Source organism: Lepisma saccharinum, chromosome 13 (assembly GCF_977018435.1).
Source record: "Lepisma saccharinum chromosome 13, izLepSacc3.1, whole genome shotgun sequence".
NCBI lineage: Eukaryota > Metazoa > Arthropoda > Insecta > Zygentoma > Lepismatidae > Lepisma > Lepisma saccharinum.
The window spans coordinates 10,422,205-10,443,868 of NC_139241.1; the positions used below are offsets into that span (position 1 = coordinate 10,422,205).

Genomic DNA, 21,664 nt, shown 5'->3' on the forward strand with positions numbered 1-21,664 from the left:
CTAGGAATCTTTGTGTCCGTTTGAGCTCCCTTTGAGCTGAAAATTGGTGCAAATTCCAATAACGACCCCTTCGAAATAACGACCCTTTTCCCGGGAACTGTGAAAGGTCGTAGAATCGAGAGTTGACTGTACGATTTTTGTCGAATATCGCCACCCGACAAAGTATCTCACTACAACATACGACAGAAATTGCATGGACTTCAACATCCAACAAAAATTGCATGCATAAACAAGAAGAGCTTTAGACTGCAAATATGCTGCTGGAATTTTATTACTCTTCTGGCTCACTTCACCTTATTTAATGTAGCAGTGCTTACGAAGATTTTCTTTCATCATCCTGACATATTACTGGTTTCGCACAAGTTAACATACTTTTACAATGACATTGCACTATTCTTAGATATCAAGAAGAATCCAACCAAGCGGGATATATATTGAATACTATCACGAAAAGTTGAACATAAAACTGCATTGGTGAATGTTATAAAATTGGCAAACTCCCAACCTCAAATTTACTGCAACACTAGTATTGCAATGAAATTAATGCCACTCTCTGTCCTGTCTGTTTAAACTCGTGAGAGATGGTCATTAATCTCTCACCGAGTAAGGTTAATGCCCAATATTATGAAATAAAATACTAATAATAAATACGTAAATATTTTAATATCATATTTACTCGAATCATTGAATCATAAAAGCAAATCACTTTCTTCAAAAATTGACTTTTCTCTGCCAGCCCTGCTAAATTTTCACTTTCCATCTACTGATTTTACGAGGGGTGGCCAGAGAGTAATTTCCGATTAGTAGGACATTGATTTCTCGCAAACGTCAGAACCGTGAAAAATGGTAATTGCTGCAAAGTTATGTTTAGGAATGTGCAGTGATGTCTGGACACATTGTTTGCCCATACGAAATAATGCGAATTGTTGCCGTTTTTAGCGATTTTTTTTTAACAAATGTCCTAAAACAATGAAAAATTCCATGAAATCCAACATTCTTGTCTTTTCTAGGCCATGTTTGTGTACATAGAACGTGCAAGTTTTCCAACATTTTACTCAAGAGTAAACTATAGAGTTATATGTACATGGAATAATTCCGATAGCCACATGTATTTCCCACGATTTTTGCAACTTCTATCAAAACCATTTGCATCACAGAGCAAAGTGGCAGGGTTCTAACAGGAGATCGAGTGCGTATCTACCGTCACACGGGAGCCACATCTTCGTATTTGTTGCGCGAGATATGTTTTGAATTACCAAGCTAAGTGCGCACCACCAGCATTTGTCGAGCCAGTAATAATGAAGCTCAGTCGTTAGGGCGTCTGACTACTATGCAAGAGACCCTGGGGAAGAACCCGGATGTTTTCCACCTATTCAAACATGCCCTTTTCGTCAGCATTAATGGTATAACTGCATGTTGTCAGTTTCACAGTACTTCACTTGGATATACTGTACTGAAACAGAAATCTCATTGATAATGTAAGGAAAAATGACACTTTATTTTGTTCAATTCAGTTGTTTCCCTTATATGCAAGAGTTAAGTTGTTTGCTTTACAGAGAAGAGAGGAGTAGCTTTATGCATCGAAAAATGAGTCCGCACTCATGGTTCTTGCAAGCAGATGGTTCGAAACCTCAGTGGAAATATCAACATATAATACCGAGATTGTATAAGGAGACTGATAAATTACAAATTGTATTTCTTAATCAATCACTCTTCACTCTTATCTCATTTAGTCGTAACTTTAAAAGTAATCAAGTATTTTATTTTAAACTTACTGCGTATGATAAAATTTCGTAATCCTTTCCTAGCTTGTGAATTGTAATAATTTTCGAAAATCACTATTTTGTTGTTTGAATTCAAATCATAGAGAATAGAGAAATTATGTAAATTTCATAGAAGATAATATTGTTAATTTTCAATCCATACCTGGATCTGCATGAGTTTATTATTTCTATTTGCAAAAAATATCGATTTAGTTTAGTTTGTAATTGTCAGGGAAAAATGTAAATTTTGTCCTGGAAAACCTGGAAAAGTCAGGGAATTTCATTCCTGCTTGTTTGTAGCCACCCTGGTTATTATGATGTTACTATTATTAATAGAAAATCCGACAAGGCATCAATATAAATAAAAACTCTAGAAGTTTTATTCCCACTCACCTGGCTTATTCTGCTTAGCCGATGCTCCACCAGGATCGCCAGTGTCACTAAATGGCTAATGACCAGTTAAGGCGTATTGTGTTTGAGCTATCGATAACTGATTCTATCACAATGGTGCAAAGACATTTCCGCATGCATTTCGGTAGTAATGCACATGTTTCATCCTTTCAAAAGATTTGCAAATTGTTAGTGCCTTCAAAACCATTGACAACAACTTGCTGTCTTGTGCATAGCAAGTACTTGATTATCATTTGGACCTTTTGCACGTTACACATGGTTCCCATGTTGAATCTTTATAATGTCAGTCACGTGAGTAAAACGTCCAGAGTTCTCCTTTATATTGATGCCTTGTCTAATTTTCTATCATAAATAGTAACATCACAATAACTGTAAAGTTGCACCATTCATTTTGAATTACCCTGTATATCTGTGGAAAGACGAAGTGTTCTTCCTCTAGAACACTTGTTATAAGATTTTAGATTTTTTAAAAAAATAATAACAAACTTAACATATTGTCTATGATTTATTTTTAAAAACAAACCCGTCTCCTGGGGAGAAGTATCAATTTATTGGTGAAATTGCCGATAGTTTTACTGAGCTGATACATTCATAAACAGCTTTTGAAGCAAAAGTTGGCTAAATTGATGCTTATAATTGGAGTGGAATACTTGCCTACTTATACCATGCGTCCAATTCCTTGCCAGGCCAAGAGATCGGGACAAGTGTGGCGAGCAGCGCCAGCGGAGATGCCGACATTTTCGACCAGTAACATCCCGCTTAAGTTTACCCTCAAAAGCATTTTGCTTCTGGAATAGTTTGGAGGTTTCGAATGTGCAACACTGCATCCAGATTACGTTGCAAACTAAACCGTTAAAAATCAATGGTTTTCGTGAGCATTTTTTGCAATGAGTTGAGTTGTTCTTTCTTCGCGACTACAGCTGCCCTGGACAGAGCTACGAATGGAGTGAGGAACAGGCTTTTTACCAAGAGCATGTTAATTTCGTACTGTGTGAAAGAGTGTGGTTTTTCGTTACTTGCCGTGCAACTTCTTTGTGTAATTGCAGTGTGTGTGTTGTGTGTAAGTGAGGCGATTGATTTGCCAGCTGCAAAGTTCACGTTAAAACAAGAATTTTTATGTATGACACTTATGTGAAAATAGACTCGTGTCAAGACATGTGTAGGCAATTTGCACAGAAATTCCCTGGCGTTTCACCTCCAGGTAGAGAGACTGTTAGACGTATTGTCCTTACATTACGAGAAACTGGATAGTACTTAGAAGAATTACGGAAGATGAACTTTTGGGTGTGAATCAAAATTTCATCAAACGATGCCAGGAATGTGGGAATGTAGGTGGACATCACTTTGAACAACTCTTATAACACAGATTAGTGCTTGTTTTGCAATATTAATATAAATATCTACATGCTAAAGATATGTCCGTAAAAATAAGCGGGTCGTTACTGGTCAAAAATGTTTGCATCTCCGCTAGCGTCGCCTGCCACACTTCTGCAGATTTCTCGGCCTCGCAAGGAATCAGATGCACTGTATTAAGTTATTGGTGTTTTTAACCCTTTGTTAGATGCTTGGGGTACAGGTGTCCCCCCATCGATATTCATTGAGAGGTTGCAACACTGTTAACTGTACTACACATGGATACTTTTGTGTAGCTGAACATTCTTTCTTTAACTTTGTTCTAAGATCATCTGTGTTGTTCTGTTGCACTTCTAAACCATGTAATATTATATGCCAGTCACATGCTTGGGGTCTAAATGCGTAACAAGAAAAATATGAAAGCAAGAAAGGCAGGGCACACAGCAGATTCGGATGTTGTACGTAAGTGCATTAGAAATGAACATGACACTGCTTCGCTTGTTGCATATTTAGGAGCGTGGAGGCGATCGTCTCCTAAGCATGCAACTAATGTAAACTTTTTAATATTAAGTTATTTAGAAAGTGCAGCAGAAGGTTGCAACTGATCTTAGTAAAAAGACAAAGAACAAATATTCATGCACAGTGTAATTCATTTTGTGTTTCATACCTTAAAGATAGTTAAAGGGTTGGGGAACGTGTACCCCATGTGCCTATGCATGTTACAGAAAAAAGACATTGCCTAATGCAGGGTTAAATTGCCTGGAATATCTCAAACTAGGAGGGAACTTAATGACTACTTATATTTGCATTTGAAACTCTACAAAATTCTCTGAAAGAAATTAAATGTATACATAACATGTTTTTTGTTAACAGACCAAAGGCTCGTACTGCCGCATCTATAATTCTTCGTGGTCCGAATGACTTCTACTGTGATGAAATGGAGCGCTCTGTCCACGATGCCCTGTGTGTAGTGAAGAGAGTGCTGGAGAGCAAAAGTGTTGTTGCAGGTGGAGGAGCTGTGGAAGCTGCCCTTTCCATTTATTTGGAGAATTTTGCCACCTCTTTGGTAAGTAAGGCAGTTTGTGTGTGTGCATTTTTGTGAGTTGTGGCTTTTCTTTTGCCAAAAAAATATAAATTTAAATTTCGTCGCATAAATCCACCACAAGTCAGTACTTTCTGCCCCTGTAGTAAGTGCTGTCTGCACCTTCAAATGTTGAGGAGAAACTTGGTGAGGCTTGTGCCAGATGGCATTATACGAGAATGAGGAAGTTACACAATAGACAGACTCCGAACAGACTTTGACGAGCATTGTGCAGAAGTTTGGAGGAGAGGCAACGATCGCCGTGTGGTCTCGCGAGTTCGAGACACAAGGTTGAAGGATGGTGTAATTAGCACCTTTCGTTTGAAATGCTAGCGCACTACGTCCAAGTGGCTGAGCACTTCGTCGCCGGGATGCTTCAGAGTTTCATTGAGCCAGGCTGGATCGTCAAGAGCAGACAGTGTGCAGTAACCTTTTTTCTACTTCTCCATTGCACGAGGTTGCCTGAGTTACGTCCTTGGAACTTTCCCTACGTTGCAGAAGTCGTGAAGTCATAGATTGAGGCGCTTTGTGAGTTTCTGCAAGTATTGCCGAAGCTTCCGAATTGCTATCTGTGGGGCTACATTTACTGGACAAATTACTTACTGGCGGTACGACATTTCCATATTACAAGGATAGACGTGGCAACATGGTCGGAGATAAAATGACGAAAAACAGGTATGAGCTGTGCATCGTGTACAAGAAGGGTTTTTGACTGTCTTTATTTGGTAAAATGCGATCGACGTGGTTTCAAAACTTAAAATATTAGACCAGACTATGTGCTCGCTTATGAACGCTTTAACGAAATCTCTTGCAAAATAAGTAACAAAAAAATTATGCAGCTTCTTGGAACGTTTGTAAATGAAAGCTAGATTTTTAAGTGCTTGATGTGACAAACGTGAAATTTCCAGTGTCTTGATTGAGTCACAAACCTTCTGAAAATAAATCAGTAATAAAAAATCACTTGGTATCTTTTGAGTAAAATGATCCATGCCCCGTGTTATAAAATGGCAGTGTAGAAATTACTGTTTAAGTGCATGGTTTGCTGATAAAGTTGAAACTAAATAAACGAGATCATCACCCCCCCCCCCCCACCTTTCTTACGTTTTTTGCATCGTCGATTAAACGAAGTCTTTGCTTCTAGTTTAATAAACCAATAAAAGAGCATCTGAGTTCTCGGTGGTTTATGTTAGGTTATACAAGGATTATCAAATATTTTATTATTGAAACTTGTTATTTAAAAGGTGATGGTCGCATGCCAAGATGTTGAAATTTGCTTAAGCACGAACTGTTGTTCATGCGTCGTCGTCGTTATATATTTGCGTCTGTTTTACATTAAAAAAATTAAGTGAAAATTAATGCCTTGTTGTTCCTTAATTGAACCTGCTAAGTCAAAAACATGATTGTTTATGCTTAATCATTTGATTGGTGATAGTAGCATAGATCGTAGCTTAGTAAGGAGTAGTTAGATCTGAACTGTGGCTATTGAATAATGCATTATTGGTATTTTATTGTACGCAAATTGTATTTCCAAGGTGCAAGGAACTTGTTTCTGGCAGTTATAAAACAAACCATGTTCTGGTACCAGGAACTTTGTAACGTTCCAACTCTTGGCTAAAGGGAAAGCGCGCGTGAGGTCCAATAGTTAGCACAACAGAGGGTAGAACGTACAACAGTCTTTTCGTGCGATGCCTTTTGTCCATTGTTACGGATCGCCTCAAGGCTCTTATTGAAAGCTGGATGCAATTTAGTTTTGATTGTCCTCCAAACTTATGCACAATGCTCGTTGAAGTCTGTTCCGCGTCTGTCTATTGTGTAACTTTCTCGTACTTGTATAATGCATTGAAGTAGTTGGTGCTGCCATTGGTGCTAGCCTCACCAAGTTTCTCCTCAACAGTTGAAGGTGCAGACAGCACTTACTACAGGGATGGAACATCCTGAATTGTGGCAGATTTATGCGACAAAATTTATATTTATATTTTTCGGCAAAAGAAAAGCCACAGGGTGTAATGGATTCGATGTTGCATTTTGAACTGATAATAAGGGTTATAAGTAGGGTGACCAACTCTCCCGTATTGACATTCTGTTTCTTCTGTATTTTTTATTAACAACCAAGATTGGGAAATTTCAACAGATTCGGAGTTCAGTGAAGTATACAAAACTTCAAGTCAACTGCAAGATCTTGCACATATGCTTTAGCGAGTGGAAGGGGCATATCTTGCAGTAGTTGGTTAATGCTTTGTCCCGCAGCAGCAGTAGACAAATGAACATCGGTTAGGACTAAGAAACATTCAAATTTGTAAATTTTTATTCTCTATTTTGATCTGTATATTATATAAAATGTGAATTAGTATTTTTTTTAAAATAATATCCATTGCATAAGCATTTGCTGGAGTGATACCACACTGCTAAAAATGCACAAAATTTGTTACGACTAAATCTCCCTTAAATTCATGGCCGAAAGTTGGCCATCGTCACCCTAAGGCACTAAAATGTCAAGGACTTGTAGTTTAGTCGGTACCACACCTTACTGCCACATGGCAACCCAGGTTTGATTCCCAGGGTGGTGGTGATGTAAGGTGAGAATTTCAACAAGTGTTCCTGCCTCAAGCTGTTGTGGGGTTCACCCATCCTCTTAACCAATGGCCGTCTAAGAGCTATGTGGGGAAGGGATGAAGGTGACCAGAGCATGCTGTTCATCACATAACCTCCACTGTGGCCATGATCAAGAATGGTGTGTCCTACCTCATCATCTCCAATGTGCTTTCGACGCACTGTGTATGTGTAAGCACAGGATGTAACCTTGCTCCTTTTGTCGTCTTGTTTTCCATGTAGTACATCCCAGAAACGGCATTCTTCTTGCTGCTCACCAGGCTCTGCGAGTGTGTCATAGTGTACACTAGAGTTCCCATCTACAACCTGGCTTCTACTAGTGTTACCAGATCACTATAAGGGAAAAGTAGAACATGCTGTCCCAAAATTTAGGACACAAAACATTCACTGTAAATAATACACATGTCAGCAAATCATGTAAAATTTACATATTTTCAGTTTTGAAAAATATGACTATTAATGGTTTCTTAAATGCCAAATTCCCAAACTTGTAATTCTCAAATGAACCAACTTTTCTCAAAATTTCTGGTTTAGTGAAAATTACTTATGAAACTCCAGGCAGTCAAACTCTGAAATTATATGGAACCAGTACCAAACCTTCTATAGACTCCATGGAAAATGTATTTCTCTCATGAGTCCGTTATGCTGAAATTAATGAAAATACTCTCTCCACATTTACATTATGACCTGGAATGGCAAAAAAGTATTCAGCAATTAACATGAAATAGTGTTAAACATAATGTCCTTAACATAACTGAAAAAGGTTCCACAAGTTTCATTTGGGGTTGGTTTTTAGTTCAATACTTTTTTCTGTATAAATTCATCCTGGATGCTGGACATGAGGCTAAAATGTGGGCATGCTTGTATTTCCAATGTGGAAATGTAAAGTCCGGGAAAGAATATTAAAATTTTGTTGCATTAAGACTGGGAAAATTAACTGTATATTGTGCATAAATATTTACTTGTGTCTCCGTAGTATTATTGTAAGTGGTTCATCTCTACAATGTCAATTTCAGTTTTAATTTTAAATTTTGAGACCTGTCAAATATTTTATTCTTCATAAGGGACTTGTGCCCACACTGTGTGACATACGGTGGTTCCTTCTGTTTGTGCTCGTGGCAGCGCAAGTTAACACAGTCCTTTTACTTTCTGCTGTTTCCATGCTGGCGTAGTGCTTCCTTCTTTTACCACGCATCGGGGTTATAGTGCTGTAAGCGGCAGTTCCCGCTCTCGTAGTCTTGTCCTCCCCCACGACGAGAAACCAAGCACGTACCTTAAGCTTTCGCAACCACGAAAGCAGACGACTAGAGTGGGAACCGCCGCTTACAGCGCCAAAACCCCGATCTGGTAAAAAATGGAAGCACTACACCCGCACGGGAACGGCAGAAAGTGAAAGAACTGAATTAACTAGCGCTGCCACGAGCACAAATGGAAGAAGAAGGAACCACGCCAGACACAGCAAGACAGTACAGTACACGCTCGACAAAGCCATCAGCAAAATCGATCGCGAGATAAATTTACGTGAAAAAATGAAAAGTAAGTTTATCAGTTAATTCCTTGAAAGTTAATGGGAATGTTAAAACCCAGAATTACCTGTAAGTGTACATATGGAATAGAAGACAGCATAGAGTTAGCTTTGTACACGAATGGCATAGGATGCCGATGCCTGAATCATACGAGGCTATATTTCCTGCTGAATTTTATGTTTGGACTTGGACTAGTTATGTGGTACAGGCTCACTGCTAGTTTTCACACGATACTTGGTACTGTACTTGTTCCCACAAGATATTGCACCGAGCAGACAAACTATAGAAAAAGATGGATGACTGATTTGAAGAACGTTGTACAAGAATAGCTACTGCTGGGGGCTAGAAATTGGTTCAAGAAAATATGATGTACTCAACAAATTTGTTAATGAACTTGGCTACGTATATCTATACATGAGATTCTGAGATTCGCAGGATTCATTTCATAATAAATATTTTGTTCAACTAATAAGGATTTTCATTATTGGCTAATCACATGAAATAATTTATTTAAGTAATACAGTGCACTCTCTCTAATTCGAACTTGGATAATTCGAACAAAAGCACATTCCCCTTGAAACCCCTATCTAAATCAATGTTAAAAATGACTACTTAATTTGAATTTTGAAGGTTAAATTTGGATAATTCGAAGTCAGGTTTCCAATAATTTAACATAAAATAACAAAATTCTTCAAGTGAAAACTGGATTCATCAGTGTGGTAGTGATTTTATGTTACATATGAAATACGGCACGTGTGTTGATATTTTAACTCCAGTTAGCGTATGTTTTGACTGTTCCACAGAATCTAGCAGAGAAAGCAGTTGCAATTAGAACATTGTCTAGTTGTCAAAACCAATCCAGCAGCCACCTTACAACCATCATTTCCAGCCAGGTAGCCAGTCCAGCACCAACTAGGTTCATTCCTACTGGAAATCCAGTTTCGTGTGATTCATCCCCTAGCTGATCTACAATTTTTACTCTATTTTCAATTAGCTTCTGCTTCTGTGAGGGAATCCTAAGAGTATTATATAATATAGTTGTCCCCAAGTGCCAACCAACAGTTATCAACCAGAGGGTGTGGAGGTATGGAATGCAGAAAGTGGAGGGAGTCCTCCTTAAAATACCACCTGTGCAACACACTCGGTCAACATGAACTTGTATTGTCATCTGCTATATATGCTTCCTTATCTTTTTCCCATTTTTCAATCTAAAAGGTTGCTAGGAATAATGCAAAAATTCGGAAAACCAAAGTAAAATACACGTGTTTTACCCTTGTAAAATTACAATTCAAGTGGTAGTGAAATACTTCAATGTAATCAAATCATAGAAGTGCAAGTAATAAATTTGACTGAAATGTTAAAGAAAAAATCAAAATTATAAAAAAAAACTAAGATTTTAAACAACAATAAATTTTGAAACCTTTATTTTACTTTGGTACCAGTAGAAAAGATAGTAATATTAAGTTATTAAAGCTTAGACATAAACACAGGAACTGGCAATAGTGATATTAAGTTGTTCTTATTTCTTACAATTGATTCCCCAAAGTGTACAGTATGTGATCCCTTCCAACGCCACTGGGTTCATTGATGCAAACAAGAAGTTTGTGAAGTATCACCTGTGTACGTAAAAAATATGTACGGTTTGTAACTATATCGGATATTTAAAAAAAAGTCATGTATGTTTCTTTGTGACATATATGTATATCATTTTTACTTGTGTGCTTGCTCTATTGCTGATCATGTTAAGTGGTTAGCATTCAGTCTCGCCACTGAAGATCCTGCGTTCCAAGTGCAGGCTTGGGCACAAGCATCCTTTGTAAGTAACCTGTCATCAATTTCATGTAATCGTTAAGTTCCACAAGTAGCAATGATATACATGGTTTGATAATTGGGTGAATGTGTATTGAAATGTCCCCAGTTCAAGACATAAATGCTTATGTGACATGCAGGAGTTCATTACATTGAAGTGCTCTCCTGTTGAGATAAAGTGACACATACATCAACTGTTAAACACTATAAAGAGTACCACTTTATGTGAACAGGACTGTACAACATGCGATACAAACCATTAAGAACAATTGTAGTTGACAGTTATCTTATATTTCAGAGTTCTAGGGAGCAGTTAGCAATTGCAGAGTTTGCCCGCTCGTTGCTGGTCATCCCAAAGACTTTGGCAGTTAATGCAGCCCAGGATGCAACAGACTTGGTGGCGAAGCTCAGAGCATATCATAATTCAAGTCAAACAAAAGTGGATCATGCTAATCTCAAATGGTATGTAGTCTAGTCTTGAATACTACTCATTGAGTAGTAGTCTTAATAATTTCCTGTCCCCCACTTCCTTTTTTTTTTCATAGAATAAATTTGTATCCTTTGTAGGGCTGAGCCAATACTGATTCCGATACTCTTACCAATTACCACAGATACCAATTCCGATACTTAAAAATTGTAATAATTCATAATTGTTCAAAAACACGTGGGTTGGAGATTGAATAGTGGCAACTATTTATTTAGAAATGATACAAAAGAGATACCTCTGTGAAACTTTTACAGCCCTTTGATGTAGTCGCCAGCATTGTGTACAACCGTTGCCAGCGATGTGGAAGTTGTAGTATTTCTCTAACAGTGCCTGTTCTGTTCCTGGTTTGAATGGAGCGGTATATTGCCTGAAGAATCTCTTGAGTTCAGAAGTCATTCAAAGTCACAGGGTCTTATGTCCGGGAAGCATGTGGGATGGCAGATCACCTGCAGCCCCATCAAGCTACAAATCTGCCACAGGTTGTGCTACATATGCCCGAACATTGTCCTGCACTATGATGGGAGGCTTCAGCAGAAAGTGTCCGCTCTTTCGCAATGCAGGTTGCAAAATGTACAATAATACTGCACATTGGTGGTCTGTCCTTGAGGTTCAGTATGCGTTCAGATAACACCATCACAGTCCTACACGAGAATCACTATAACTTTCACATTTCGAGGGGTTCTGACTACACAACTTTAGATGCCAACTCCCACGATTCTATTTTTCTCTCGTCACAGTGCATGGACCTAGTGTTGGATGGAAGAGTCTATTTACTGAGAGGTAGGTTAGGTATCAAACTAACGTATGGTATAAGCGAGAAGCACCGGTTCAGTTTCATGGCGTATATACATCAGTGTTGCCACTATTAAGTCTCCAACCCACATATTATTGTGTAATAATTATACTCAAATTATATGTATCAATTTACCAAGACTTTTGCGTTAAAATACATCAGAATATTAAAATACTTGCTATTTGATCACAAATCCATCTTTTCACGCAAAACTGGTGCAAGATATTTCAAAATTTGCCAAGTAATTAGACACCTTGAAAGTTTCACGCAGCATTTTTGCATACCTCATGAAAGACTAAAATGACAGAAAAGTGTAGGCTGGTATAAGTAAATAAATTCCAACCGATACCACTGATATAGACTGATAACGATACATCAGTATGGGCTCGGTCCTAATCATTTCTTCAAACAGTGTTGTAATTATTCTTTTTTATTATTATAGTCTTATTTTAAATTGTGAAATTAAGTCTGTGCAGGTCTCTTTCCAGTCCATTATTCATTAAACTCAAAGTGTATGTAGGTATCACTCATATGCACACACACACTCTAACACACTACATGCATACTTTCAAGTCTTCTTGTTAAGATATAAAATAGTCTGGCAGAATTTCACTTGAACCTTCAAGTAGGGTATAAAGTTTTTTTATTGATTTTATTTGACAAGCACTTTACTGACTCAGAAACCAAATTGATGCCACCCTGGCATCCTTGAGCATTTTCTGTTATGACGTCATTAAAATATCATAAAAATTACAGTATAACCTCATAAGTCCAGGAAAATCATAAATGTTTAAAAAATGTTCAAGTAATTTCAAATATTTGTGTACCATGGTAACATGGTGTTACACAGACACAAAATGAACATGCCCGAAGGTATGGCTCCATGTATTATAGATCTTGGAACTGAAAGTAGTAATCGGAAATGCAGTATAATCCAACCTCCTTCGACGATAAGAAAACTGATGTTATAGTCATGCAGGAATGCTCATCATCTGACTTAGTGAGGAAAAAACAGCTGAAAGTTTCATAAGTGGTATTTAGAAAAACATGATGGGTTTAATTCCTGAAGTCTTGAAAACAAATACCAGTGAATGATTAAGTAGTCTGGTTATGTGAGTAGACTGGCAGCACAAGAAGGTAATGTTTCTAGTAGTCATTCAATGCTACATATTGAGTTCGAAGTCCACTTTATGTTATGCACAGATAGTTTAATTGGGACCGGACCTACAGTTTAAAGTGGGATACAAAGCACCCATGTGCCTCCCAACGGGTATCGAACCCGGGATCCCTTGATTACAAGACGACGACACTACTACGCCATCGGAGAGGCCCCTCACTACCACATATGTTTGATTCGCTCATAGATGCAGCTCCTTCCAATATAGACACAGTTTTTATAACTACAAGTAATGTAGAACATATTATTAAAAAGCACACTATGAACTTCATTCACTTCTCTGCTAATATACAGCTGTGTAAAGTTATAATGAAAAATAAAAGTTTATATCCTCAACGGAGGAACATGAATGATGCACGTATTGATGTCCTTTGTAGGTAGCTTCGGCTCTTGAATGCAAGTAAGTAGTTCGGAATAAATTTTGAAGTCAACATTTGGTGGTTCCAATTATACTTAGGAAAGCATGGTGTAAAGCACTCTGAGGTCTAAATATTGCTTGAAGATATTAGGGCATAGTATTACCATTTAGGATCTTCTGACTAAAGACCACAGTCTGCTACTGGCCGTAATTGCCTATTAAAAATGAGCAGCTGGTCACTGCAATTTTGCTCGAATACAAAAAAATATGAACACCCTGATATGGCACAAACATCTTTATTCAAAGGTAGTTGACCCACCCTTGGCTGAAATTACAGCATGTATCCGACGTGGGGTGTACAAAGGCAGATCGTGCACCATGTTGAAGAGAATATGCATCCATTCCTTGTGCAAAACTGTGTGGCTGGAGGTGGAAACCTAGAATTTCAAAATACTTCACAAATGTTCAATTATGTTAAGATCAGGCAACTGAGGAGCCCAGATGAGATATTCCACTTCATCGTCGTGCTCATGGAGCAATGCTTTGGTGCACCGAGGAGTGTGAATAGGGGCATTGTCATCTTGAAACAGAGGTCCTTTGCCAGGGAAAACAGTCTGAATCATAGGATGGAGATGTTCGCCCAGAATGCTGCGATATTCCTATACTGTGATCTCCCAGTGGAGTACTACAAGTGGTCCAAGACACCAACAAAATATCCCTCCCCACACTATCACAGAATCTCCTCCATGTTTAACAGTAGGAAGGAGGCAGTCAACATGAAACCCTTCTGAAGGTTTTCTTCACATCCAAACATGCCCGGTGGTCTACAATAATGTGAATGCAGATTCGTCAGACCAGCATACAGTTGCCGTTGGATAGTTTTGGTTGCACACGGTCCTGGAGGTGGGTGTTCATCTCCAAGCTTATCTGAGACACCGTTGTCTTGTGCATTTGGCCACTATCCACTTCAAAATCTGCCTATCTCTGTCGGTGAGCTTCACATTTCAACAGTTTTTTTCTGTTACGAAAATGATGCCTTACCTTCTTTACTGTAGGTTGTCATCACAGTTGACACCGTGCTCTTTGCAACCTCCACAAGGTTCCCTGTTTTAGTCACTGAGGCTCCAGCTAGGTGCACCCCAATGATCATGCCATTTTGAAAGTTTGAGAGGTCAAACATAATGGCATTTGGCTGTAGCAGAATGTTCATGTGCAACCCATGCGACTGCTGATAAACTGATGCCTCTACTTTCATGGTCACAAGGTGGTAGATTTCTGTACCATGTGGCGTGGTTGTACGGGAAGGATGAATTGTGACCTGTTTTATAAGGATGTTCATATTAATTTGTCCACCACCTGTATATCTTGGCACATCAATCATTTGGAAGAACCTACAGAAGAAGGGGCCTCCCCGATGGCGCAGTGGTAGCGTCGTCGCCTTGTAATCAAGGGGTCCCGGGTTCGATACCCGGTGGAGGCACAAGTGGTTCGGATCCCACTTTAAACTGTAGGTCTAGTCCCAATTAGCCTTACTGTGCATAAAGTGGACTTAAAACAACAAATCAAATCAACCAACCTACAGAAGAAGTCGGGAGTCTACTCCTTCAAGTACAACTTGTGTGCCGACATGGATAAGGTGTGTGGGATGCTGTGTCCTTGGATCAGTTTTGCGAACACACACACACATACTGTACGATAAGGTAAAGGGAGGACTGGTTGGAGTGAAATTATCAGAGTAACAAGTTGAAGGATGGATTCTGCTTTCTCAGGCTCTGTCCAAAAGGTGCAAAGTACATGAAGTGTGGTTTTGACAGAAGTGACATCACCTAGTACAGTTCGAAAGCACCAAGAACAGAAGTACTTAGCTCTCAGCACAGATGCTTGGTGACTAGGTCACGTGATATCCACACTCGTTGCTCGTTTTGTTTTCAATCGCGGAGATAGAAAGTCAGCAACACGGGTTAAATATGCGTTATGGGTCAGCAAGTTGTTGGTTAATGTGGAAATGTATGTGTACGAACATTTGAAAAAGCTATGTGATTTCTATGGTTATAAACAGTTCTATCTACTGATCGTATTTGGTGCTGCAGTCGAAGTACAATTCGAAAGGCTTTCACTTCCAGTCCACGACTTGAAGACCGCACTCCAAGACCATACTCAGAGGATGCTCGCTTCAAGTGCGGTCTTGCACCTTTCGGACACGGCCTCGGCTACACCAGATCTTGACGCAACAGTAGGAGAAAAACTTAACAAAGCCCTACAAAAAAAAAATATATGTCTGTGAACTTCGTGGGCCATCTCGTGTCTCATGCGACCTATTCACCCTTGTAGTAGATGTTCTTTGAGGTACTCTGTCAATTCTCAATGGTAGTGGGGTGGTGTTCCATCTTGTTCGAACATGAAATCCAGTTAGTCCTCTTCATCCAATTCTTGAGCATAACCAGATATGCAAGTCCAGTAACGGTGTTTTCCGCAAAGAAAATAGCCCACAAAGTTTTCTTCCACTCTCTCATGCTCATTGACTGAAGGATGTTGTTCGGAACCCCAAATATGAATGTTATGTCTGTTCACGTTGCCACTAATATGGAATGTAGCCTTGTCACTGAACACGATCCTCTCCCTAAAATCATCAATCTCAAGCAAGTCCTGCATGTTCACGCCGAAGAACGAGCGAGGTGCTTTCATCTGGTTCAGTGAGTTGTACAGACAACCTTTCTCTTTCTCCAGGAATTGCGTATACCAAAGCTTTATGAATTTTATATCAAGTGAATCAAGTTGCACCTTGAAAGCCTTTAATTGCAAAAGCTTATGAAGCACATCCTATACCATAGAATGGGGAATTTCAAACTCGGAGCTCACCTTTCAAACCACCTTCCTGGGATTGCCCTGGAAGGTTGTTTCAAACTCTATCCACTGCCTCCATCTAACATTTTGGTCACCAATGCTTTTACCTGTGTACAGGCAATCTTTCTCCAGGAATTGCAGTGCAAAACAGTGGGCCAATTTCAGGCATTTACAGTTGCCTGTCTGACATTTGACTGTAACGTGACTTTTCTGTTCACTAGTGTAGTCATATTTGTGTTATGAATTTACATTAAATCAATTTACTCTTTACAGGGTTGGTCTAGATTTATGTGAAGGCACCGTACGTGATAACAAGAAGGCAGGAGTTTTGGAACCAGCCATATCTAAAATTAAGAGCTTGAAGTTTGCAACAGAAGCAGCCATTACCATCCTTCGCATAGATGATATGATTCGCCTGAATCCCGAGAGAAAGGATGACAGATCCTATGGAAATGCTATGCACAGTGGCCAACTGGAAGACTATTAGCCACCTACGACCAGATGATAAGTCACTGAAATAAATGTAATCTCACTTCAATGTATTTTTGCGGTTGATCAAAAGTTCCAGTGAAGTCCAGTGCCGTGAAAAGATTCTGCGGACGTAAATTCATCAATTTTACTACAGTTGAAAATAATGGAATTAATCTTGCTTCTGGCTATTTACACATCGTGGATTGTGGATAAGGGCAAATTTCTCAGTGGCATTCTTCTTTAATGTCACAAGTATGGATTTACTTGTTTACTTCAAATGATAAAGAACTATTTTAATTAACCTTCGCAATGACAGAAAATTACTAAATCACCGTAATCAATAGCACTGCTGCATTCCATCAAAATTCACATTTTGTAATAATTTAACTATTGTGGTGGAATTGTAGTATCATTGTTTGTAGTTGTGAGATATTAATAGCATTGTTCTTTTAATAGGCTTGTAGTATTCAGATGCTTCTTTGTTTCAAGTCTGTCCCAATAAGAAATGAAAGAAATGTGCAACTCAGGAAATGCAAACAGAAATGAAGAGTCTGCTGTTTTGTACTAAATTTGTCACTGTAAATGCAAATAAAATGTTTAAATAAAGCTTTATATGATAATTGTTACTTCGTAGGAAGTGTTATTATTAGTAATTTTTTTGCTGGGTAAATTTTGGTGCAAGTATGCTGACCCATTACACTCATGCAATTATTTTTGGGGGTTGAAAAGCAGGTGTAGAGGTAAAAATCAATTTATATTGTGTCCTAGACTGAATCGATACTATAGTGCATTCATTTTAGCTCGAGCCCAAGGTAGCCCATGACTGCAGGTGGCGAGGCATGGCACAGATGCTGGCATTTTCGATCTGTAATATCCCACTTATTTTTACATCTTTAGCATGCAGACAATTATATTTATATTGCATAACGAGTACTAATCTGCATTATAAGTGTTGGTCAAAGTGGTGCCCAACTTCATTCACACATACCCAGCATCTTTTGACGAAATTTTGACTGACATATTTGTTCTTTTTACAAGTTGTTTTCTTGCCATTGATAATCCAGGAGGATGCCAGAAGAAAATTCTTTCTTAAGTCCAAATTTTAATAGTTTCAAAGCATGTAAATAATAATATCTTCAATGATTAACCTAATTTTATTAAGTTTGAACATTTTTATTTCATACGCAAAGATAAAGTTGAGAAAAAATCAGAAAGGAAAGAGTGTAAGAAGAGTGTTTTCTGCCATAATGTAAAGAGATGCACTGGGTAAAAAAATACCCAGAAGAAATGTTGCTTAATTAAGAATTTAATTGTTTTAAAGCATGTAATTTCTATTATCTTTAATTGATTAATAAATGTTATTAATTTTGAACATTTGAATTGAATCACACCATTGGTAAAAACGATAAACAACGTTGAAATACCAAACTGAAATGTATGATTGTTAGAGGCACATATTTTTGGTAAATAAAAATGTAAAATTTTGGTACAAAAACAGTCTATTCCGGGTTCAAAAGCGGTAAATAAAATAAAATGTCGGTGTTATAGCGGTGAATAATCACATCAATAGTGCTATATAAAATGACATTTTTGTTTTAAAATTGTGAATATAATCCTAAATTTGATTTAAAAACTGCACTTATTACACAAAATAAACTTACCCCTTCTAATAGCACGTTTATGAAGTTACCAGAGTATTAAGTTTATTCCTGTGTAAAGCGGTCCATTTTTGCTTCTCAAATATTTACAGCAGAATTAATCAATTTTCCGTGAATTGCATAACTCACAGGATACTTCAGACATCAGAAAGTGTCGCATCGGTATATAAACGGTAAATTTCGTGTTTAAGAGTATATTTCGCGTTTTGCAGTTCATTTCGCATTATTTCGTGACAAAACAGGGTAGAAAAATGCACGTCAGACCTTTCAGAAACATGAAAAATAAACATTACAGCATGTTATTTCATATTTCGTGTTTTCGTTAAAAACGAAATTTGCATGCCTGTAATGATTGTGCATTGGGTGAAATTTGCCCAGGCAGTGTTTCTTCGGCCCTGCGATTGGAACTAATGAACTAACTGACAACTGATTCAATTTGGAAGAGTTCATTGAAAAGGTCGGACAATAATCAGAAGTGATAAAAAGATATATTTCAAAATCGACTTGGTACTTTTTACCCATATGAATGTTCTCACACGTTAAACTCAATAGATGCAAATTGTCAGCACAGTTAGTCTTTTATTTTTGATCATTCTGTAAAAGATTGATTGATTGAGTTGGTGTTTTAAGCCCACTTTGTGCACAGTAAGGCTAATCAGGACTGGACCTACAGTTTAAAGTGGGATCCGAACCACTATGTGCCTCCATCAGGTATTGAACCCAGGACCCCTGAATTACAAGACGACGACCCTACCATCAGGGAGGCCCATTCTGTGAAAGAAAATTCCATCGCATTGACATGCAAGAGTTGATTGTTCAGGTGGCTGGGAGAGTGCACAAAGCTGTCTGAAGCTCACATTGCAGGCGAAATTGTTGCTCATAGATCACATCAGTGTTAGTTTTTTCTGTGTAATTTCAGTGTGTGTTTAACAACATTGTGAGACCATTGAAATGCCAACTGAATAGTTTGTTTATGTATGGCACTTAGAGTGTAAACCGAATCATGCCGATATGTTTGTTGGCAATTTTGACAAAAATTTCCTGGCATTGTAGCTCCATGTAGAGAAACAGTTAGGCAACTTGTTCTGAAATTAAGATAAACACAACTTACAAGAATTATGGAAGAGGTACTTTTGCGTGTCAATTGGAATTTCATCCAAACATGCCTGGAATGTGTGAATGCAGTTGGCCACCACTTAAACAACTCTTATAACTAGAGCCCGGATTTTAGGCAAAATGCCTATTCGTTTCCGACGCTGGTAGACAAAAATTGAACACAAAACTACACCGATCCGAAGGTTCTTAACATTCTGAACAATACTTTGTTGCCTTTTTTTTCCTCTTTTGTCATTCCGACAAGGCATTATGTTGCCTTTTTTTGCCTATTTCACCTTACGCTGCCTTTTTCAAACATTTTTGTCATTCTGACAAGGCATTATGTTTCCTTTTTTGCCTATTTCACCTTACTCTGCCTTTTTCAAACATTTTTGTCATTCCGACAAGGCATTTTTTAAAATTATATTTCTCTTCTATTTGATTTCGTTTTTCAATAACCCTTGTTATTAAAATTATTATTTGTAAATACATTTTTAAAGATTTAAGAAGAATTTAAGTCCTCTTCAATTTTCACTGCCTCTTTCTGAAACGTGACTGCTTTTTTTTTCGACATACACTGCCTTTTTGCCTGCCATTTTAAATACTTTTCAGTGCCTGAACATCCAGGCTCTACTTATAACCAGTGGTGAAGAGTCCTAGGAGGCCGGGCCTACCCACGCCATTACTCTTTCAAAGGTATATTTACTTATTTCGTCAAAAACACATAATGCAATGCGAAAGTTTGGAATTTTCATTTATGATAATTACAAAAAAATTCTAACCCTGTCCAGTATACGAACTTTGTTGTATGGTCGTATATGCGGGAAGCCTAATCTTACGAGTATTGTACGTATGCTTATAACATGTTCGTGAGGCCTGCCTGACGATGTTACCCACTAGGACGAATAGTAAGAATATCAGCAACACTGCATTTCCGTCAGGGTTGGAAATTTGTGATATACCAGCATTTTATATAAACAGCCTGTTTTCATGCAGAGATATTTCTATTTTATTGTAATCGTACATTCTCCATATTTTGTATGAAACTTAGGTTTTTCTCCCTTTCATCGACAAGAGTAACCGACATTGAAAATTACGGAGTACCGTAGTTCTGACTTCGTTTTCTGGTCAGAGTGCTGATGGTCTTGTCGATTCACCCAACACCGTAGCGTAAACAGAAAGTCTAAAGAACTTATATTTGTAAAGTAAGGCTTCATACCAAATTATGTAAATTAAAATGCTAGTTACGCCTTATATTTACAAAGTAGTTTTACTTTCACTGGAAATAAAATAATTTATTTTTATCGTGAACGGGAATTCCTTCGCTTGTTCCCTCTCTGTGCAAACTTGCCTCCTGCTCAGGATGCTACAAGGGTACGTGGCTTGGAGTGCGAGGTTCGTGGCAGTAGAGCTTTGTTTGTGATTCGTGTCGTGTGCAGCGAACAGATTTATGCAAGAAAGTGCTGGACTAAAATGCAAGAACAATTGAGTTCTTAATTGAGTGAAGATGTAATCATTGGTAAGGTAGGACCCACTTTTGGTCTTTCATGTTTCCTGCTTGTAACAATAATTTCTAAAATGTTTTCAACTCTATTTTTCTTTGCAAGTAGCAGTGGCAAGTGACAGCAAAATTTTAAAAAACTTAAATGTTGTTGAAACGTTATTTAATGTGTTAACACTGTCGTCGAATAGATATTAGAAGCTGACATTTTTTTTGCAGGCGACATGCGAAGAGGTAGGCAGTTTCGTTTACCCTGAAGGGATAACAAGAGAGGAGGGCGGGCAATGAGAGTACAATTTCACATCTTCACCATTAGCCAAAAGTGGCAGATGCGAAGTAAATTAAACCCAATCAATCAATCTATTTGTCTAATACTGCTTGGTCACCTTCCGTTATCAAAAAAAGAGAAGTCTTAGTTCAAGGATATTTCGGGTGTCCAGGCATGATAGCTCTTCTCCAGTACCATTAATGCAAATATCCTTCGAATGTGTTGTTAAAAAAGTGTGGGCTTTCTTTCATCCTGTAAACTTTGGCTAGTTATAAATAAAAGTGTGTTATGGGGTTATTGCGGGGGGCCATTTCTGTTTCATCATATCATCACTCATCCTCTTCGCAATTAACCAAAAGTGGCAGAAATGCAAAGTAATGTGGACTTCCTTTTTTTCTCAGTTAAAAACCTGAACCTGTATGTAGCATTTGCAATAAACTACCATAGAACTGAATACTT

At 38.1% G+C, this 21,664-nt stretch overlaps 1 protein-coding gene across 1 annotated transcript in view; it reads left to right on the plus strand.

Moving 5' to 3' along the window:
- Positions 1-17,309, plus strand: part of CCT1 (chaperonin containing TCP1 subunit 1) — a 59,031-nt gene extending 41,722 nt beyond the window's left edge. Inside the window, exons 11-13 of the mRNA XM_083133844.1 lie at positions 4,401-4,593; positions 10,852-11,015; positions 16,486-17,309. Of these exons, the coding sequence (XP_082989970.1) occupies positions 4,401-4,593; positions 10,852-11,015; positions 16,486-16,699 (571 nt within the window). The 3' untranslated portion in view covers positions 16,700-17,309. The remainder of the gene's footprint in view (positions 1-4,400; positions 4,594-10,851; positions 11,016-16,485) is intronic.
- Positions 17,310-21,664: the final 4,355 nt, after the last annotated feature.